The sequence below is a fragment of the Sus scrofa genome, chromosome 7 (assembly GCF_054392235.1).
Source record: "Sus scrofa isolate SSC_HxYL_T2T_F1_AM1 chromosome 7, Sscrofa_HxYL_maternal_Yorkshire_Landrace_v2.0, whole genome shotgun sequence".
Taxonomy (NCBI): Eukaryota; Metazoa; Chordata; class Mammalia; order Artiodactyla; family Suidae; genus Sus; species Sus scrofa.
In genome coordinates this window covers 122,185,619-122,208,652 of record NC_139389.1, presented here as the reverse complement: position 1 = coordinate 122,208,652, position 23,034 = coordinate 122,185,619, and the positions used below count along the sequence as shown (strand labels likewise).

The window sequence follows — 23,034 nt, the reverse complement described above, 5'->3', positions numbered from 1 at the left end:
TATATGTAGACAGTCCTACACATAAGGATAGTTTTCTTTCTTCCCTTTTGATCTCTATGCCTATTTCATTTTCTTGCCTTATTGCACTGGCTAGAACCTCCAGCACTATGTTAAATGAGACTGTGAGAGCAGACTTCCTTGTCTTGTTCTCAGTCGTAGGAAGAAAGCATTCAGTCTCTTTCCTCATTAAGTCTAATGTTAGCTGCGGGATTTTTTGGTAGATGCTCCTTGATGTACAAGTTGGGTAAGTCCCTTCTATTCCTAATTTGCTGAGCATTTTTATCAAAATCAGATGTTCTATTTTTCATAGGTTTTTTTTCCTATGTCATTTGTCATGCATCATTAGGATCATGTGGTTTTTCTTTTGTAGTCTATTGATATGGTGGATTAGTTGATTGACTTTTGAATACTGAACCAGTCTTGCATCCCTGCCTGAAATAAACCCCACTTGGTCATGGTGTATAGCTCTATTTAAATATTCCTGAATTAGATTTGTTAATATTTTGTTAATTTGGTCTGTACCTTGCCTTTTTTGTACAGCCCTTAGCCGGTCTGCTTTCTTATCTCCACCATTCAGTCTTGTTACCTTTCTTATATTTAATGTCCAGCGTTTGTAGTTGTATTTAACGGGAAGATGAGGGGAACGTACACCTATTCCATTTCCTCAAAGCAGAAGTCCTCTCAGATGGTCAACTTTTAGGCATACTTTTAAATAGCTATGTTAATTTAGTACAGGAAGAAAAGAAAATCCTGAATTGAGGTCTTGATGAAAAAAAATTCTTCCAGGTTACCAGTTGGACTTGCTTGATTCTAAAAGAAGCTGAACCAAGAGATTGAGGCTAAGCAAAAAGGTGTAACCACATCAGCTCTTCAGTATCGCTTTCTGGACTGACTTCCCAGCAGAAAAAGACCCTTCTATTAGGGTCACCAGAGTGTCACGGCTACCATACAGGTTCTTACCCAGCAGATCGGCACACACTGAGAGAAGCATTTTGATGCACTTCAGTCTGCTGTTGTGCTGATGGCATTCATTTAAATTGTATTTCTTACAAGCTGTTGGTAATAGCAGATGTTTACAGAAAGGTGCTATAGGCACTACTGCTTGCTTTCATTTACCTATCACAGTTATTTGCTAAGTGACTATGTGTCAGAGGGGGCCTGAAACGTAGGCCAAGGGGCTTGTCTTCTCTTGGAGGCAGCTGATGATGACTGGTCAAGGAGATGAGTTCTCAGAGGGCCAGCGAGAGTCTCTTCGGCACCAAAAGAGCTCGCATTCTTTCCTTTCAATGGTTAGTTCATCTTTCAGCCTTTCTGATGATTTCCAAGAAACACGGCACAGGGGAAGAGGTCACAGAGATCCAATGGGGGAATCGATAAGCCACGAGGCTCTAATAGCCCCTGGTTTCAAAGGTCCCTCTCCTGGTGAAGTTTTCAAAACAGCAGGTATTTCTTTCCATTCTCCTCTTATCTTTGCTGGTTTCCTTGGGCAAATATTTGCACGTACCTACTGTGGGTGCAATGATTGAGTAAGAACTAACCCCTGCTCTCAAGGCGTGGCAGGCAGAGCGGGTACAAATGGCCATAGTTCGAGGGTCCCCAGGGAGCAGACACAGGGCCATCAAAGGTCACATGTAGGCGACTTGGCTTTCCGCTGGTGGAATTTGAGCTGGCGCTTCAAGAGTATGAGGATTTCAGCCGTTGGGGGTTGGGGTGGCACGGCTGGCAGTGGGGACTGGGTGGGCTCAGAGGGGGAAGTGTCCGCACATCCAGGGAATGCAGCACAGAGCAGCGCTTTCCTCACCAGTGCTCACCTGGCCAGCCCTCGAAAATAAACATCTTTTCCCCACACAACCACGAGAACCATAATGTCTCCCCACTGACAGTTTTCCTTCCACTTCTCCGAAAGTGGGCTGTGGTCATCCCCCCATTCATTGGTGCCCTTGAGTTTAGACTTCAAAATCTGCCTGCCCGTCTAGCGGTGTGAGTTGAATTGCACCCCCCACAGCATATGTTGAAGTCCTTACCCCGCTTCCATCCTCCCCCTGCCCCAGTTACCTGGGAATGTGACCTTATGGGGAAACAGGGTCTTTACAGATGGAGTCAGTTTGCATCTTGTCATCAAGATGAGGCTGTGAGGATGGGCCCTGATCCACTGTGCCTGGTGTCCTTATTAAAAAAGGGAAATTTAGGCCCAGACGCACCTGGGAAGAACTCCATGATTTGGCTCTCTAGCCCCAGAACTCTAAGACAATCCATTCCTGTTATCTTAAGCTACCCAGTTTGTGGTTCTTGGTTAGGGCAGCCCTAGAAACTAACACGCCTGGTTTATACCCAACACTGCTCTGGGGGAATTGGACTACGATTCTACCCAGACGGCCTCAGGTTGTCGGGAAAGTTCACGTGTGCCTGTTGAGGTCACATCAGTGGCTAATAGATGCTCTTTGCTGGGGGTATCTGATCACCAGAGGGGGTCCTCGGTTTTCTGGCTGACAGGCTGAGGTCGCTGGGATCCTCCTGGAGGACAGTGAGGTGGTGCCAGAGGGTGAAGTAAGCAGGCAGAGCCAATGGTGATGTGGTTCCCATTAAACACTTGGGGTAGACAGGAAACCAAGGGTTTGAGGGCAAAAGACTTGGGTGGACATTTATTCCAGCTCTTCCTCCTGCCAGATGATCAGCTGCCCTGGGAAGTGTCCTGTGACCCATCCAAGGCCACTCTGCTACTAAGAGTCAGGACTTGAATTCGGACTTCAAATCTCACACCCCCACACCTAAGATTTCTGAAGGAACTCTAGAATCTGTGGTTTTGACTTTGGAACGTTTGGGGTGGGCCAAGAATTTTAACTTGATATGACTGACTCTTCTTTATTTACTGGGGCAGGGGAAAGGGATTTTTTTTTTTTTAAAGAATTGAAAAAGGGGAACCCGTTGACCTTCAGCAAAGGGATTTGAAAGACTAAGTTTATGCAACTTTAAAATAGAAGTCCCAAGGGTATTTAGTTTTACTCTGTTATTGGAAAAAAAAAAAAAATCCACCCAGCCTCAAATGGATGGAAAGTTCCAGTTCATGTGTTGCAGGGGGTAGAATTTATAAAACCGGCAGCTATTATATGACTTCAGACACCACCAAGTTGCACTTTTAGCCTTGTCCGCAGTTTCCTGTCCTTTTGAAGGTCGAAATAGAGCCACTAATGTTGTTTCGGTGAATTTCATCTTTTCAAGACTTGGTTTAAATCACGAGTGCAGAACGCCGGGTAGATTCATGACAGCAGCATCTTGGTAGCTTTGAATCAACCTCTCTCCTAAAGGTTCCAAGCAATGTCACCTACAGGGTACGTTGCGTGCGTGTCCTTTGTGCTGAGTGGCCTGGAATGTCATCTCTCTCAGGAAGACGTAAAGGAGGAAGAGAGAGCAATCGGTTTGCTTGGCAGCACACTTTGAAAGGAAGAGGGGTTTATTATTGTTATTTTGGTTGTTACTTTTATTGTTTCTTGGGCTCCGCCAACAAAGAAGTGCTGTGTGGCTCTCGAAAGTCTCTCCGCGCAAATGCTCCTGTCACAGATGATCAGCGTCCTGCCATTTCGAAATCCAGAAGTGGCCTTAGCAGCCCTTACGAAGTGATCATTGCCGTGCCTGGCGCTGGAGACCAGCCTCACGGAGGAATGGATGCACTCGTCTCACGTCCCCCTGTATGTCTTGCACGTGCTGGTGCGCTGTCACTTTAACAAACCGTCACCCTGAAATGGGGTTGCTTCATCCAGTGCCGTGGAAAAAACAAGGTTAGAGGAGCAGAGATTTTTGTTGGTGGTGAGTAAATGGGATTAGTTAAACCAATATTGAAAGATGGTTTGCACAACTCTCGACGGCTCATGTTACTTCCAAAAAGATGTGTTCTTTCAGCCCTCGTTGGCACAGACACAGTTAACGTTGCATCAGGACCTTTGTTATATAATCCTTCCCGGTTATATAATTAAGGGCCCTGTTTTTTCTTGCCCTGGTTCGCATCGATTAAAACAGCAAAAGAAGATCGCAACAGCTCAGTTTCCTGTAAGAGCCGAGGCGGTAATTTTATTGATGAGAGCACATGGGATCTATTGGTTGTCGGTAATACCGTGTGCAGCATGAGCTATGTGAATATGGACCGCTTGTGTATGAAGAATTTAAAATGGGATTCAGACACATGCAGCTCCCTACAGATGAGCAATTTGAAAGAAGAGACTTTCAGATTCTGGCTTCTTTTGAACCTTCGGGCCTCAGCCCATATCTCTAGCTGGTCAGAAGCAGGAAGCAATCTTAGCTGTGGAAAAGACCTGGATATGGAAAAGTACAATACGGTAGGGACTTTCATGGCTGCCATGAGGTGGCCCCTGTGACTTTTCCCAGACCTCGCCCAGGTACAATTAGGAAAGATTATAACCTGAGGGCAGGTAGGATTCTTGAGACGTCAGTCCACACTTTCCTGAAACACTGGGCTTACCTGTCTCCAGAGTAACTGCTACCACCTGCTTTTATCTTGACCCCCCCCACACACCAGTTATTTCTAATATGAGCTCAGTCGCCATGATTGGTGGCCCCCAGGCCAACTGATTTGAGCAGACCTGGGAACCAGTTACCCTGCGGTTGCTCTGCTCCCACCCACCAGTCTTGGAAGAAGGCAGAACAGACATTTCTCTCCTGTGTCCCAGCTCGGATGCACTATTAGGGAGACAACACGGACCCAGAAAACAGGACCTTGTGGGCAGCCATGCTCTTGCTTGACCTCTCTTTGACTGCAGATGCGAGGCTTCTGTGTCTGCCCCTTCCAGAGCCCGGGACCCCACGTGTCTGCTGGAACCTTCTAACAGCTGTTGTCCCCAGAGTGGAGCTCACGTCTTGCTCTTAAAAAACTCCAGTCAGTGGAACCACAGGGGCACGCACACCTTTCACCCTGCCGGCCACATTGGATCAGATCCCCACTTTGTCCCTTCCCGACCCACTGGGACCTGGACCCAGTGCACTCTTTTTGGGGAGTCCTGCCCGTGGCATGCAGAAGTTCCTGAGCCAGGAATCAAACCTGCGCCCCTGCAGTGACCTGAGCCACAGCAGTGACAACACCAGGTCATTAACCTACTGGGCCACCAGGGAACGCCTCCCACTCTTTTGTATTCTCAGCCACCCTCCAGCTCAGACTCCTTCGCTACTGCCACCAGCTCCCCCCACCCACCCCCCGAGGCCTGGACTGCTCTCCACTCCCAGAATTCATTGTGGCCAGAAGCCACGCTCACATCCTTCTGCAAAAGAGTAATATTTTGCTTCAGATACTTCCTACGAAGCAAGTACTAACACCGAATGGGGCTGTGGGTGATTTCAGTTTTCTTCTTTATACCCTTCATTCTTTAAGTCAGATTTTCTAGGGTGAACATGTACTGTTTGCTTAATTGGGCAAGAAAAAAACATATATTGTAAAATAGCAGTGGGGGAGGTAGCAAATTAAAAGCAGGTAGTCTTTGTTTGTTTGTTTGTTTAGCAGACTAGCAGCAACAAGAAAATCATCCCGACGTAAAGCAATGAAAACTATTAGGCAGCCTGGCGCCGCCTCCTCAAGTAATAAATGGCCTTTCACAGGTGAGATGAGGCGGGACGCTGTCATTACCATCAACCTCAAGTCCTGATATTTTTGCAGAGCTGCTGGGCATGTGCTCCTCCAAGAGGCACCATGGGAATTTATTACCGGGACACTGGGAGGCTCCAATGAGAAAACAGATGTGAAAGTACTTTATAAATGGAAGCTATTATTTTCAACAAAAGGCAGAGAACTTTCATTTGCACTGGGAGACAAGGCCCAACGGTGTAAGGATGTCGGACCCATTTAACATAGGGGACGACATGGCCATTACCATCCAAGAACTTAGGTTCATCTATTTATTTTATAAATATTTACCGGGGGCCTGGCACAGTTCTTGGTGCTTGGGATTCATCAGTGAAGAAAAGGGACACCAGTCCTTGCCTGTGGAGCCTTGTGAGGGAGACAGAATGGGAAACAGTCCATCTAATAAATCAAAAAAGAAGTGGTCATCCGAATGACGGCAGTAGCTGACACTTCAGGGGAGCTTGCTCTGTGCCAGGCATGGGTCTCAACCATATATCATATATCGAACCCCACATAGTCTATGAGGTAGATACTGTGACCAATCCCCTGGGGAGAAAGTGACTCTCCCAGAGGTGAAGTGATTGGCCCAAAGTCGCACAGCTAGTCATGCTGCAGCCGCAATCGAGTCTCAGGCAGCCAGGCCTTCATCACAGAGGGAGGGAGCAGGAGATGAGCAGGTGGGGAAAGAAACAGAGCAGGGTTAGGGGCCATCATTTCCGAGTGCCCCATGCCTGGCATTGTGTTGGTCCCCCTGCGTACAGAAACACAAGGGGCATTATCCCTGCCTTAGAGGGGTTCACGGGCTCCTGGGGAAGATAAAGGATATGCAGGCTCTCGTGAGCTACATGTTAATGTGGTGGGATGTCCCTCCCTCCTTGGTTGCCTAGGACAGCAGAGGTACCACAATGGAAAGGCATGGGTTTCCTTGATACTCGTGGTTTGGACTCGCAGTTTCACAGCATCAGCTGCCTTACTTTGCCCCAAGACTCTCTCACTGCAGAGCTTCTGGCAGGAGGGGCCAGTCAAGCTACTAGCTACCTTGGTGAGACTCCAGGCCCCAAAGCCAAGGGCCTTGGCCTTCCGGAGCCGATCCTTCCCATATACACCAGGAGGGCCAGTTGAGTTCTGGTCCTGCATCCCATCCCTGGCAGAGCAGATGGGCCAGGGAGACCTCACGCCCACTGAAGACAAGGCCTTGCAAGTCAATTTCCTGCTAGTGAGGGGTCTTCGCATTTGGCTCCTGCCCAAGTGCAGCCTGTTTGTCCCCACAGCCCGTCTTCCTTCTCCAGCCTGAGGGGGATTACAGTGTGCACCTGGGCAAGGATGGACCCCACTGTCCTTCTTTATACCACTTAGGTGACCCTGCAGCCCCCGGGATAGAAGAGGGTTTTGTCTGCTGAGCGCCTGTAGGCCCACAGTCAGAGCCGAAGAGTCACAAACATATGCTGGTGCCGCAGGAGTCTTGTTTGGGTTGGGAGCATGTTTGTTTCTCTACTTCTTTTATCTCACGAAGTCCTTGACGGAGTCTGAATTGGCTTTGCCCTTGCACAGGGTTCATGAGGTGAGCACTGTTGTGGGTCACGTTCCAAAGGACACGTCACAGCATCGGTTTTCACTTTTGCATAGCGAGTTACCGCTAACAGCATCTTCAAACAGCACACATGGTTATCACCTCACAATCGCCCTGGGTCGGGAGTCCAGGCCCCACTTGACGTGTCCAGGGTCGCACCAGGCAGCCAGCAAGTGTCCCAGGGCTGTGGTCCCTTCTGGAGTTGGGTCCTTCTTCAGGCTCACACAGTTGCTGCCAGAATCCAGATCCTCGCCAGCCAGATCCTTGCTGGCTGTCTGGTAGAGTCCTCTCAGCAGATAGAGACCTGCACAGTCCCCGCCACGTGGCCCCCTCCCAGACCCTCACAATCGGGTTGCGACCTCATGGTCAGCAAGAGAACCTCTGACTCCGGTCTGCTCCAGCACAGTCCTATAGGATGGAATGTGACTTGGGGAGTGACTGCCCCACCCATCGCCTTTGCCAGATTTTATGACTAGAAGCCAGGAATACCTGCATCTGTACTCAGATGGAGGGAGATTACACAAGGTCAGGACCCCCTGGGGTCTTTGTCTGCCACCATCACCTCCTAAAATCTCAGAAGAACCACTGTTCTGGAATCTTTGAAAAACGACACCGTTGGTATCCTACAAACACATCCTTGGTTCCCTGAATAGTCCTATCACGTGCAGGGGGAGAAACCCCACATGACCAAATGGGGAAAACTGATCAGTCTGATTTTATCTAGATGGAGTCAGCGCCGTGAAGGGAGGCTGACCGGTGAAATATTGCACAAGAGCGCACTCAGTGTAGACTGCGAGGAGGATCCACGACAAACACCACCTTACAGAGTGTGTCAATATTGTGGCCACCGTCGCTCTAGTTTTTGAGACAGAAAGATTCTGGGTCGGACAAATGAGAGGCTGCCAGACCCCCAAACAGCTTCAAACACCTCATGTCTGGATGCTGCCTCTTGACCGAGGTCATTCTTGTTTTGCTTGAAGCCTCATTTGGGGTTTTAAGAATGTGCGACATTGAATGTGAGTTTGTCTGTGGTGGAATTTAATGGGATATTCCCAAAGTAGCTCCTCCTTCTGGCTCTCACTTAACGAGTTCGTGTCCCAGGACGGCCCTAGCAAAGCACCACCAAGTAGCTGCCTCACCCAGCAGACGCTGGTGCTCGGAGTTCTGGAGGCAGGAAGTCTGAGACCAGGGTGCTGGCCGAGCCGAGCTCCCTCTGAAGGCAGGAGGCAAGAAGGATGCCCTCCTGGCCACTCTCCCAGGTTCTGGAACTTTCTTTGCCTGTGGGGCATTGCACCCCACTTCACGTGGCATTTCCCTTGTGCTTCTGCTGTGTGTGTCCAGATAGCCCTTTTGTATAAGGACCCTGGTCATAGTGGATTAGGGACCCATCCTACTCCAACATGACCTCATCTTAACTAATTGTATCTGCAGCAACCCTATTTCCAAATAAGATTTGGTTGTAAGATGCTGGGTGGGGCATCAATGTACTAATGAATTGGGGAGTCGGATGGGGGAAGCAGGCCCAATTCAACGTCACACTTAATGGAAAATAATTTCGAATTCCTAATAGTCACGTTCTTCTAGCAAGTAAGTAAAGGTCCCCCTGGGGGACCTGTGGTCAGAGACCATTAGCTTTCCCCTTTCTCTTCCCTCTCATTTGGGGATTTACCGTTTTGTCACAAGCATGGCATCCTTGCCTTTTGGACTTAATTTTAGAAGTAAAACAAGCTTTCATTCATCATCTAAAATTACTCCGTCATAAACCTATTTCTGGTGGTAGGGTACTTATCTAGAAGTCTCTTATCTGGCAACCTCACCAATACGGTGGGTAGGCAATAGAAAACCAGGCTCTCAGAGAAAACAGAAAGAATGCTGAGCGAAGATGTCACAACATCCATAAAATAAACCCTCTTAAGAGAGCCCTGTGGACTTTCCCTCACATCCCATTAACCTTTACTTTACACGTAATTCTAACAGACTTGTAAAACCTGAGTTTCCAGTGCACAGGATAGTAGAAGCATCAGTTATGTGTATGGCAAACTCAGGGCAGCAGGAGTAGCAAGAAATCGCACGAGCCTTCAAAAGCTAATTCCAAACGAGATTCAGTTTAAATGTTTCTTCCATTATGATGCCTTCGTTGATGATCTTCCTCTGAATTCCAGTTTTGCTTTATACCTTCATCACTTGTCACCTGTTTTCTAAGGAACAATTTGTGTGCATATTCTCATTTGAACGCCTATGTTAATCTCTCCTACCCGGTGCTTGTAGGAGCCAAGGCATGCTCAGCTATGCCTCACACAATATCTGCTACACAGTAGGTATATCCATAAACTCTTATTGAAGACTGAATACCTCAAAAGGATAAATTTTTTAGGTGGGCAGTAATGAGGTAAGATAATTTAGGCGCCTAATGATTTTTGGCAAGGTGGCATCAGCATTTTGAGGGAAAAAAGTTATTCTCATATTTCCTTTTTAAAACTAATTTTGATTAAAGTTATAAAATCTAAAACCTTACTGTTCTTTGTGCTTTTAAGAGCTGTTCCGAGACCTCATTATTTTATTTATAAGCCTAGCAATTTTTAACAATCACTTTTAAGGGGACCCTTTTATTAACGTTTGGCCTGATTTGCAAACTTAGCTAATTAAACTCCTTCAAACATTTTAAACTGCATTTGTAAAGGAAATCGAACATATTAAATTTATAAGTACTCAATTGCCTGATTCCACAAACAAGCCTCCCAGAGCACTTAAGTAATTCTTATAAATCTAATTAAGCTTATAAGTATGTTACACCCACCGGCTTCTAAGTTTTCTTATACTGTATAGACATGAGTGGGATTTTTGACTTAAAATCAAAGTCCAGATTGGTTATTCTGCATTTTAAGTTGATGTTTCAAGACTGGTTGTTATTCTCATCGACCAATTCTCTTAATTGTAACAAATATTTAAATTACGAGATCTGCATTGATTTCTTCTTTTCAAAGAAAAAAATTATTTTGACAGATCTCATTTTCTTAAACATTTCTGTGCTTTATTTTAAACCTTCTTTGGGTGAAAAAGTGCTCCCTCACATGGTCCAAGAAAAGAAAGAAGGCTAGCCCTCCCCTCTGCCTTCCAGAACCTTCCACGCGCCAGGGCTCTTTGGAAACTTCTGTTCGCTGGCATCAGCGTCGTGGCCTGCCCGTGACTGTCCACAGATCCCCACCAGGCACTGGTCACTGTGTAAATGAGGCCACAGTTTAAAGAGGCGGATTTCCCTTGTCCTGCATCTCTTAGATTAAAGGCAAATATGACGGCTTTTTCTGTCCACTCCCGGAGATCTGTATCCCCTACTCTCTGGCCGTCACTAAAATGGATTTTACATCTTAAAATAAGCAGCTCTCTTTCTACGAGAGTCCAAAGACCTTGAAAGTCTGTAGGGTGGGAATGATCTCACACACAGGCATATCTCAGAGGTGGAATTGGGGGTTTGGTTCCAGGCCACTACAACAAAGCCAATCCTGCGGTTAAAGCAAGTCACATTACAGTTTTTGGTTTCCTAGGGCCTGTGAACGTCATGTTTATACACTCCTGTAATCTAAGTGTGCACTAGCATTCTGTTTAAAAAACAATGTACATGCCTGAATTAAAAACAATGTACATGCCTGAATTAAAAAACACTTCAGGAGTTCCCGTCGTGGCGCAGTGGTTAACGAATCCGACTAGGAACCATGATGTTGCGGGTTCGGTCCCTGGCCTCGCTCAGTGGGTTAAGGATCCTGCGTTGCCGTGAGCTGTGGTGTAGGTTGCAGACGCGGCTCGGATCCCCCGTTGCTGTGGCTCTGGCGTAGGCCGGCGGCTACAGCTCCGATTTGACCCCTAGCCTGGGAACCTCCATATGCCGCGGGAGCAGCCCAAAGAAATGGCAAAAAGACAAAAAAAAAAAAAAAAAAAAGCTAACCATCATCTGAGCCTGCAGCGAGTCATAGTAGTAACAGTAAAGACCGCTGATCACAGAGCACCATGGCAAACACAGTAACAATGACAAAGTTTGAAATATTGTAGGACTTAGCATAATGTGACACAGAGACATGAAATGAGCAACTGCTTTTGGAAAAAATGGTACAGAGAGACTTGCTCACCACAGGGTTGCCACAAACCTTCAGTTTGTAAAGAACACAGCGTCTGTGAAGCACAACAAAACAAAGTGTCCCTGTGATGCTGGCTGCTAAAATGGGCCAGCAGATCCTCACCTTGGGCTGCCAGAGCTTCCCAACCCCCCAGCTGGCCACTCCATAAGTGACATCAGCCCTGGGAGTATCATGTATCATAGTGATGCCTAGTGATGGGTTTCCATGGTGACAACCAAGTCCTCAAGAAAAAATTGCATAGTCAGGAAAGTATACAACACAATTTTTTAACTTTGTTAAAATATTTTAAATGGGAAGAAAAAAAAAAAGCGTTTCAAGGAATTCCCTTGTGGAAGCATGGGTTAAAGATCCGGTGCTGTCATCACAGCAACTCAGGTCACTGCCATGGCATGGGTTCAGTCCCTGGCCCAGGAACTTCTGCATGCCACGGGCATGGCCCACCTGTCCCCCGCCCCACCAAAAAAAAAATATATATATATTCCAAGAGGCAGTGCTTCCTGCTTTGGAAAATTCTCTTAAAGGGGATGCTGTATTTCCCAACACTGTGGCTGAGTTCTTGCTGCATGAAACAAACATTTGTAAAAGTCTGACAAAGATTTGTGAGCCAAATGAGGAAGTTGGTAGAAGCAAGTTCTTTAGAAGTGTAAGAAACACCAGAATAACACAGTGTGGTTATCGTTTATTAGTTATAAGATGTTAAAGGATTGGTGAGACCTCCTGGCTTTTGCTCCGTATATCACAAGTCTGTCTGTAACCAAAGAATTATATATAATGGGGTGTGGAGAATATACATGGGGAGTGGTAACAGACTCTAAAAGAGAGAGAGAGAAGGCGGCTTTTAAGTACAGGATGGCACTTCCTTTCTGCCATGGTGATACATGATCTAGTGCTCTGTGGTGTGCAAAATGTTACTGGTTGTCATAGCAATGGAACACCATCCCGGAGAAAGGAGGAAACGCTGGCATAAGACGCTTGGCTGGAATAGAACTCCGATTCTAACAAAACCATCATTGTTCACGCTGTATTTGTTGTCAAATAGTAAAACCCTTGCTATTTTTTTTTCCCCCTGATAATGCTGCATAACCCTGACACCATCCCAGGGCTTGTATTACACACACAGGCTTCTGGCTTCGTTGGAGCGTTTTGTACCTATTGCTTCTTTTGCTCAATGACACAAAAATTGGTTCTGTTTTGAATGCCTCCCTGAACACTTTCAGCCACTGGCCCAGTGCACCAAGCTTCAGAGTTTGAGCGCTTTCTCCGGAGAGCCTGTAATTAATTTCCGCTTCTCTGTGCTGTCAAGGTTGCTTCCCCTGGTCATTTTTCAGTCATTGTTATATCTCCTTAGCCCCTGAGTGAAGAGCCCTTCCAGAAGAGGCGTCTGAACTGAAGCGAATCTTTGCTTTCTGGTGGTTCTCAGGCCAGTCTTCTGGCAGAGTCTCTGATGTGTCTGTCCCATCTTTTAAGTGTGTATTGGATGCAACTGGTGCAAGGTCCTCTGATAGGACTCCCCATGTTCAGTTGCCTGGGTGGTGGGTTGGCGCCAAAGTTTGCAAAGGGAGCCAAGGCCAGGAGTACCATGTGGGTCCAGATCAGCCCTCCTTGCCACAGGCATGGCCGTATCCTCCTCCTCAGCATTCAGCCCATGAATACACATCCTTCACCCGGCGAGGTGTGGAGCAAGTAGTGGGGAAAGTGTCATGCGTGTGTACACAGCCCACACGCGTCCATCACACCAGCCGCAAACACAGCTCGAGTGGCAGATCCTGAAGGTGATGGTGCTTGGGTTGCACCATTTTGGTCCGATGCCAGTGCTAGGGAACGTCTCAGTGCCAGGCACCCGCCTCCGTGCTCTTACACATCCGCCCATCTCGTCCTCGCTGCAGCCCGTTTGGCAGACAAAGGAGGCTGACACACACAGAGGTTAAGAATCTTGACTGAGATGACGCTGGGGCTGGGCCCTGAGTCTGTCCTCCCAGCCATGCTGCCACTTCCAGGATCTGAAGTGGAACGAAAGAAGTCCTGCTAAATCTATCTAGAGAACTGGGCCCCTCCTAGGGGGACCACTGGGCCCGTGGTGCAAAATGAAGAAAAATACGGTGGTAAGAAAAGAGCAGGGGAGGGTCTTTGAAACTAAATGAGAAATCCCTGCTTGCAAAAAAGCAAAATAAAACAAAAAGTCCTGCTCAGAAGTTTTTATCAATATGGAATTTCGATATATACATTGTTATCAATACACCGTTAGCATAAAGAGGATAGGAAGCTGCAAGCAGAATATCAGCACTGCGAGGGACAGGGACCCTGCCCCATACTTTGTCTCACACACAGCTTCTGGCACATCTAGTTCCATGAGATCTCAGCCCCATACCCCATAATCTCCAGGCCACCCCAGATGCAATATCCCCTTGGTCAAATGGAATGTCAGACTTACCCAAGCTATAGTGACAACTCTAATAATGGCTGATACTGTTCGACTGGGTCTATGTACCAGGCATTGTTTGAAGTGCTTTTTGCATGTATCAACTTGGTTGATAGGCCCAGCATCCCCGTCACAGAGAAGGATGCTACTTTGCATTTTCTGGTTAAGAAAACCAAGGCAGAGAGAGGTTAAGTCAACTTGCCCCAGGCTGCACTTCTAGTTCAGGGCCAAGGTAACAGCCATCCATTCAGCAGATATTTGATGAGAGCCCGCTGTGTGAGATGCTGCACTGCTCCTGGCTCCTGGAGTGTGGTGATGAGCAAGCAGATGAGGCCTTTCCCCAAGGGGCTGGCATTCGCGCAGATGTGCATGCACACACAAGTTAGAAGCTCCGAGCGCCTCTGATGATGTCTATCCAGTATTAAGGAGAGCTAGGAATTTCTTAGCAGTGAAAAGGAGTTGACAGAGATGTCAGGTCAGAGGAACTGGGTCTGTTAGATAAAAGCAGCAAATAAGGATAAATAGGCTCAGGTTATAGAAGACCTGGGAAGCAGGAGAGTCTTCGCTGGGGATTGGATTGAGAATGGAGGTTGTGTGTAGAAACACAGTCGTGTTACGCTTGCCCCTGATGACACCCAGCATTGCCTGGCAGCACACGTGCAGCGGACTAGTCCAGGCCTCTCGTTTCACAGACAGGAAAGCAAGGCCGGAAAGTTCCTTTAGGACGCACTCTCTGGAAGAGCCATCCCACGTGTGTTTGCTGAGGCTTTCTTTACAAAAGCCCCAAGTTGGAAACAGCCTAAATAAATATCCATGCCCAGGAAAACAGCTGAAATAAACTATTCAGCCATGAAAGACGTGCACTCCATCCCTCTGTACCCCAGATGGAGAGAGGCCAAGCCTTACAGGTGGATGAATGAAAGACATACATTGCCAAGGGATGTGCGAGTCTGTCTCCACTAGGCAAAGACAGCGACCCTCGATCGTTTGGAAAGACACAGAATCTTCTCTTCTTGTCTGCAGAGGAAAAGCTCTACACACCGAGCTTCTAGGGAAGGTCCCCTCCAGTCAAGGGGCAAGGCCATGGGATTTTATGATGGCCTGATTTTTAAAATAAGTGACCACATTCTTGTAGTCATCGTGTGATTAAAAATTACATTAAAAAGGAAGGTTCATTGGCTTGTCTGATTGTATCCATTGAGTTAGTTGAAAAGTCAAGTCTAGCACCACTCAAGTCTCCTGGCTCCCAGTCCCCATTCAGACACCCAAATATTCAAGCACGGAGAGATGGGGTGAAGGGGTATCAAGAGCTTTGTAGCCTGCCAGATACTGTTAAGGAATCCCAGGAACCATATACATGTCAATGAGTTAAACAGGGTTTTGCTAGATGAGTGTGTGTGTGTTTCAAAAGACTCCAGTTTCTAAAGGCATTAGTATTCCAGGCAGCTGAATCCCAGGCTGGAGAAAGGTACAAATGATGATTGCTCATTAGCAAATAGAATACAGATGTTCGGTTCATTTTGCCTGAGTGCATTGGCACCTTGGGGAGCCGCCGGCTTAGTGAGCCAGGCCCGCAGTGATGCTGCCACCTCAGCACAGGGGAGGGGTCTGCAGAGGGGAGAGGGGTACAGGTCACCTCAGAGCCTATAGTAGGGGTGAGGGAGCTTGGTTTCCATTGATGGTTTGTTGGGACTGATTGGTGGAAGTGGGAAGCTAACATTCCTAAAGCAATGAACCAAAACTCTGTGTGTGTGTCTGTGTTTAGGGCTGCACTCATGGCATATGGAAGTTCCCAGGCTAGGTGTCTAATCAGAGCTGTAGCTGCCGGCCTACACCACAGCTCACGGCTACGCCGGATCCTTAACCCACTGAACAAAGCCAGGGATCAAACCCCTGTCCTCATGGATACTACTCAAGTTTGTTACCAGTGAGCCACAATAGGAACTCCCCAAAACTTTTTAAACATATTTTTTATCGTATACTTTTTTGTTGAATTCTTAACAACCACCCTTAGCACTAGGGTATATGTTTCCTTTTGGAAAGGACATCAAGGCTCAGAGAGGGAAAGGACTTGCCCCAGAGTCACACAGCAGCGGCAATGTGAATTAGAACCCACATGTGTCTGGCTCCAGAACTCAGACTTTTGGTTGCTCTTCCCATTAGCAACTGGGGATAAGGAAGACAGACAACACGTTCGGAGGTCTCTCATACTCTTGCCATTTTCCTAAGACATCTGTCTCTTTTGCACAGTTTCTAGGACTTTTGTGTCTGATTTTTTCAGGAGCCTCAGAAAAGATAAATGAAGGTGTTCTCTTAAACAAGACCTGCGCAAAAAAGGTCCAAACTGGAGAAGGACAGATTCGAAAGATAGGAAGATGCTATTTCAACACTTCTGGCCCTTTCGGAATCCTCTGGCCTCGTTGCTGGACCACGAAAGCAGAAAATCAAATGGTCATGGAAGCTCTTCCTGACCGTTCCACACCACAGGGAAGGATGTGTAGAGGTTGGAATTTCATTACGGGGTGGGTTCAGTTTTCCTAGGAGGAAAGGCTGGGAAGGGTTTCCAGGTTGGCAGCAACATGAATTAAAACACCCACGAGGAGTGCCCAGGCTGGCTGGAGGGGCAGGTTGCTCCGTAAGCGTGGCAGTTCCTTTGGCTTTGAATGCCAGGTGGAAGGTTGGCCCCCGTCTTACAGGATGCAGAAGAGCCGGCAGAGGTTTGGAAGGAATTGGGGGTTCCCGAGGCTGGTGCCATGTGGACCGTGGTTTAGCAGGGAGAGAACTCAGGGCAGTGAGACCCGGTTGAAGGTGATTCCTAAGGTTGTGGCATGAGCTGGGGAACAGTGGGTTGGGGTGAGTGGTGGTGGCCTGGATGCCTTTGTAGTATACTGCGTAAGGTCAGTGCATGTGTAATATAATAGTGTAGAGACTCCTTATCTGCCAAGACACCCCCCCGCCGCACCGACCTAGCTCTGATAGATTATTTTGCCTTGGGTAAAATGTTGGGGTTTTAAAGATTTTTGTTTGTTTGTTTTGTTTTTTGTGTTTATCCTTAGGGATGGTGGAAAGTTTATACGCCACCAAGACGTAATGTCTTTTATTATTCAAGTGTTATTCTTCCCTATTCTATACACACACATACCCGCACACACCACTTCTAAACTACGTGTGTGTCTGTTCACACCACGTCCTCTGAAGTGCCTGTTAACCAGCTTTCATAGAACGGACGTGTACCTCTAGTGAGTTGAGCCCAGCCGGGAAGGCATCGAGCTGCCCACCTCCTCTTTTTGCGCCTGGTCAGGAATGTCCCGCTTCTCACTTTTGCCTCTGTAGCATCTCTCAGCAAGTTAATTAACTTTTTTCAAGAGAAGCTAAGGCTCCTTTCTTAAGAAGATCCCGGTCTCTCTTCAGAGTGAAATGAGGTTGTTTGAGATCCCAGGGCCCATGTCATTATAACATCTGCCCAGCTGTTAAAATCTGAGGACAGCAAGTCATCAGCATTTGTCACCGTCTCTTTACCTCCACCCACCACCCAGCCCACATAGGGGACGTCACTTCAATCCCGGGGTCCAGCAGATTCTCTTGACTGCCATGCGACGGCAGTCACTTTCCTTCTGCATCTGGGCCGACGGGGATAAATAGCTGGGGCATGCCTGCCTTATGAAAAAACACAACCAAGCTTCGAGAAACAATTGATTCTAACTTCCTGTTAGAGACAGAAAGTTTTTACTGTCGCTTTCACTAAATTCTTGTCCAAGAACTTTCCCACCTTATTAAATGGATAGAATCCAGTGTGGTCAGACGCATTGTGCCTTGGGGATATAAAATTAATTTAGAACCGACATTCTCAGTCGTGGAAGCCTTTTATATAATGATGTGAAAATTGTTCTGCTTTTGAAAACCAAAATCAAACATGAAACAGTGTGTGTCTCTGTAAAGAAGGCAGATCTCTTGCTAGGATATTACTTTGGCTTTCTGCCAAAAAAAAAAAAAAAAAAAAAACTATTTATTCTCTTAACGCTGAGGAAATGAAGCAAAAAGGTATTTGAGGAAAGGGGAGGGGGTTGTGATTGTTTTATCCTTGAGACCAGAAGCCAGATTTTGCAAAGCAGCACTTTTTTTTTTTTTTTTAACTCTAATCCAGACAAGAAAAATTGGGTGCCTTCCCCAAGTAGAATTGTAAACTGTACCCAGTGGAAGCTTGAATAACTAGTTCAGATTTTGAGAGAGCAAAGACCCCGGCCATTGTTGACTGCAATTTAATTACATAATTACCCAACTCATCCTGTTCTCTGATTTAGACATCTTGCAAAATAATTTTCCATAGGCCACGCTCCCCTCCACCTCACGTCCTTGCTCCCCTTTTTTTTATTGTTGTTGTTAACCACCTGACGGTGAATTCTTTTAATTCTCTTGCTTTTTAGAGGACTTGCTCACCTTACCTGATGCACAGTTTTACAGTCAGAAGCAGCATCTGGCCCAGTGATAGGGATCAGAAAGTGGAATTGTGTTACTCCCAAGAGCGGGTTGTAGCCTGTGTTTTTGTCTTTTAAGAAAACACTCCGCTTAGCTAGAAGGCGTTCACATTGTTTGATCCCTGCTGGGCTGAGGGGAGGGAAAAAAAAAAATCTGACAAAATGCAGAAACTATGGTTAGTGGCCATTGTGGTTGAACCACCTTCAGGGTTGGAGCCAGTGTAGGAGCTGTGGGAAGGCGTCCACAGGCGTGCCTGTCCTGGAAGAGGGCCTTTGCTTGTGTCCATCTCTTTTCTGCCGTAATTGACTGAAGATTCTCACCAACTTACAAAGGCTGCCGTTTGCTCCCTCCTTGTGCCCCAAAGCAAACAGCATAGGCAGGTTCCCAATTTGGAGCCGGCGGCATGAAGCCCAGGCCTTTGTTTGCTGTTGAGTTGTCCGGGCAGCCGAGCAAATAGATGTAAAGAGATTAACCAAACACGAAGGCCCAGCACCGGCGGCCCTTTCTGTCCAGGCTGGACAGTGCAGCCGGCCTCGGGGTGGAAAAGGCCTGGGCTCTGCTGGAGACGTCCATAGACGAGCCTTGTCCGCCCTCAGCATCCAGTGGGGGAGATCGGATTGAGCCTGCTTCACAGGTGATGGAATCGATTTTAGAGATTTAGTCCAACCTCCTCAGTTCACAGATAAGGAAATTCCCTCGTTAACAGATAAGACAGAAGCCCTTTGTGCTAAAGTAACCTGCCTGAGACGGCTCGGGAGGCAATAAAGACACGCTGTATCATCAAAGTTGGGAGCTCGTTCACCGTCCACGGCTGACTTATTTGTTATCGTTGGGGATTTTCTAAATTCTCCAAGAATGTTTTGCTGTTTTTGCGCCCGCCTGTTGCCCCAAGAGACTTTGTTTTTTCCATGTTTAAGGATCCGTGAGAAAGCTTACGGGGGAGGAAAAGACCCTTAAGTTAAGGAAGTGCAGTGATAGCATCTTGATCTTCAATACTGGCAAAGCCAGTATAAAATTTAGAGGAAGCAATAGCCTAATAAATTATTAGGTATGCCCTTGAGCAGCTGCATCCCAAGTTTTGCTATTGCTGGCTTCTTTTCTCGAAACACAGTTGTCAGATTTCCTCTGGGTGGCAGCCTTCTCGTCTCCTCCAGAACAAAAGGGACCAGGTCTTATGTATTATTCCTCTTCAGGGTTCCTTTCTTACGTAAGCTGGCGTGGTCATATCCTCAGACCAGTGGCTTGCCCAAAGCAAGTGTTTTATTTATCTATATGTCTCGCCTCTCTCCAGAAAAATAAGGGCAGGTATTTATGATCTTAAAAACACAAGAAGCAGCAATATCAACAGTCCCTAAGGTAGATTTATTTATTTATTTAAGTAGCTGTATGGGAAGAAAAGGGAGGGAGAGGGGTGCTCCAAGACTGTCCTGCAAGAGTCTAGGCCAAGAAAACGACAGCAATTGATTCAAAACCCAGCTCTGAGTTTCCTAGCAGCAAGAGCAAAAAGAGAAATGTAATACACAGCTCTCGTTTCCAGGACATGCACACATACCAGTGAGGTGCCAGACTCTGAGGACAAGGGGATGTGTATTGGCTTTTTATGAGAGAGGCAAAAAATAGTACCTTAGGCAGAACTGTGAATGCGAGATGCAGGGTTTCCATGCATACCTCCTGTTTTCTTATAAGGCCCTTGGTGAGAAGCAAGGATTCAGTGCTGTCTGGGGCTGTCTCAAGGCCATGGCATCTGCAAGGAGCAAGGGAGACAGGACCACAGGTGTGTAGTCACATGCCATTGATCTGCTCTGACACTTTCCAGGAGGATGCTGAGCGACTGACCTGAGTAGCCAAGAGCATGCCCAGGAGGCACCCATATGCCCAGGAAAAAACTGAGTGGGGAGACACCCCCTCCCTCTGCCAGCCTCACAGAGCCAGAGAAGCCTTGACCATTTTTGCGTATCTTCTTGAAATTACATCAGTTAAAAAGATCTGAGTTGAATCCTTTCTCTCTTTAAAAACATAAAGCTAGAAGGTAACTGCCCCTTTAGTGGTTCACATTGATCCTAATTGAACCAATGGAACTGTCCTCTCATTGCCTTGTTGGAGGCCAGAGCTCTCTGGGTTCTCATCAGTGATGTCCTGGTTCTGTGGTCTGGGGTGTAGAGCAGGGAAAGGTGTTTTAAGTGACTGAAACAGAAAAGGAGGTCATGCAGGGCATTGGCTGCCTACCAGCTTGGTGGAAAAGCCAGAGGAGGGGAATCCAGACTGGCCCCTTCAGACCTGATTTCCAGAATCCGGTAGAACCAACCACCAGAGAGGCCAGCGTCACTGCAGCAGTGAGGGCAGGAACACCCAGGGACAGCTGCCGCTCAACACCCAGGGAGGGTGCTGGAGAACCGACCCTGACCAGCACTGCAGGAAGAGCCAGCGTCTGCGCATCCCTGTGTGTCCACTCATACTACGGCGCCTTACCATCTGCACCTTCAGTCAACCTGCCTGCATCTAATTGGCAGAGCTGAATTCACACCCAGAACCCTAGCTGCAAGGGAATCAGGAAAATGTGGAATTTTTAGCTTTCCCTGCCTCTCCAGCTAGAAGGCTAGTGGAATAGAGGCTGAGCAGTCCACTGTCTGTTGCACACGGTCTTCATGAATTGTTGAATTCTGATAATTCAACACCCGCCCAGGAATGCGTCATCTTCTCCAGCTGCCATAACAAAATCCCGCAGATCAAGTGGCTTTCACAGGAGTACATTTTCTCAATCTTGAGGCTGGGAAGTGCAGGGTCAAAGTCCAGCGGGATTTGGTTTCTAGAGAGAGTTACTCACTGGCTTGCAGATAGCCATCTTTTTCCCTGTGTCCTTCCACTGGAGAAAGGAGGAGGTTTCTTTTCTTTCACTCTATTCTTATAAGGCCACTAATTGCATCATGAGGGCCCCACCCTCACGTCAGAAATCTAACCCTAATTCCTTCCCAAAGGCCCCATCCCCAGGTAACATATTGAGGGCAAGGGCTTCAATATGTGAATCCTTTTTTTAAGAAAATTTTTTTCTTTTTTTCCTTTTTTTTTTTTTTTTTTCTACGGTCCCATCCGAGGCACATGGAGGTTCCCAGGCTAGGGGTCAGATCGGAGCCATAGCCACAGCAATGCCAGATCCAAGCCTCGAACCCCCAATGTGTGAATGTGAGGGAAAATATCTTTCTTGGCATGGCAGAGACTTCAGGAGCATTCCCCATCAGACTCCTAATGCTTCTTCCTTCCAGCAAGAGGAGAACATTTAGTCCTGTCCTAAGGATACACTCCAGGGTGAGACTCAAACATCTGATGAGTGAGTAAAGAGCCGGTGATTCTTACGCTTTTCCGTATGATCCACCCCTGAGACAACTGGATAAAAGCTATGGACCTTCTCCAGAAACCCGCACAGCATCCCATTGTTTGCGTGCACTTTCTGTGGCTTCCATAGACGTCTTCCTACCGACTGGCCACCTCCCCTCGCCCCTCCTCCTGGTGGTCTCCTGCTCCGTCTCCAGAGCAAGCATCTCTTACCAGCCTCACGAACTGCTTTTCTTTGGGGGGTCAGCAAGAGCCCACGGTGTTGCAGATCAGGCCCCAGGGCGCCCACGAGATCCCACGGTTGGAGTTGAGAACCGCCTGTCCACACTGACAGCAAACTGATTTGTGCGGTTGCATACACAGCAGCTCTGATTAGAATCTTTCCTATTACCTTTAGTTAATAAACACGACCAAGATGACTTGGCCACTTTGGAGCAGGGAGATGGTGATAAAAATGAATTTCCTTGGGAAGCTTAATCTCCCAAATTGCTTCACGTTTGGGCTCTCCTTCCTCCAGCGCTGAAAACGGCACAGAGAAACTTGTAGACAATATCCAGGGGTTGGTGGGACACAGTATATTCCAGGGAAAAGTAATGAAATAAAAGAATCGGATAAACGAACAATTTTATGTGAGATAGAATCAATAAAATTAAATCTGCGTTGGATTCATTAGCTATTCTATTTGGGTTTTTCGGGGTTTTTTGGTTTGTTTTTTTTTTTTTTTTCCAAAGTGCTTAGATGGAGAAAACAGGCAGCTAGAGAGTGGGAAGAAATGTAAAAATTAATTGTGTTCTGTAGTCCAAACTGTATAGATTCTTTGGAGAATAAAATAAAGCAAAATGGAATGAGCCATCTTTGCTACTCAGCAGATGCCAGGGTTTTACAGTGTGGAAGGAATGTTTTCCTGGTCCGAGGAACCCCACTGGGAGGGGCTGACCGAAATGGGGTTTTTAACCCTTTCGTCACCAGCTGCCGAGGCTGCCCATGTGCCAGGGCCAACAAATAGCTAAATGAAGTGTGCAGTCCAGATTTAAAATTTAATTGAAATAGGAAATGAGGGTATTTAATTTGTGGCTTGTTTGTGTAAATTAATGCAGCAAACAGCACTTAGGGATAAATATGGTGGATTCTGATTTACTGAGCAGGAAAGCAAAACTCTAGGGAACCAAGCCTTTTATTTTAATAGGATGTTTGAGTGACAACAATATATTAGGTGCTGGAGGGAACCACAGTTCTGGAACTGTGACACGTGGACACGCAATTTGCAAAATCCTTCTGGACCAACTAATGGCGTGGAGCGTTCCAATGACTGATGGAAACTTGAAGAATTTACCCCTGAACCACTTGCCCCATTTCTTTATAATGGTAGGATGTACTTTATCAATGCCTTTGCTTTCGTATATCATGTAGTGATTTTACATTGAGATGCAAATGGACTAGTCTCCATTAAATGCCTTCCTTGTGATGTATTTAGACTTATTCC

The 23,034-nt window shown here is 46.9% G+C and overlaps 1 protein-coding gene across 28 annotated transcripts in view; it reads left to right on the top strand.

Moving 5' to 3' along the window:
* FOXN3 (forkhead box N3) overlaps positions 1-23,034 on the top strand; it is a 415,372-nt gene that overhangs the window by 333,734 nt on the left and 58,604 nt on the right. The window contains exon 6 of one of the 28 annotated variants that reach the window (XM_084966822.1): positions 2,668-2,975. Within the exon in view, the coding sequence (XP_084822948.1) occupies positions 2,668-2,738 (71 nt within the window). The 3' untranslated portion in view covers positions 2,739-2,975. 28 annotated transcript variants of the gene reach the window in all.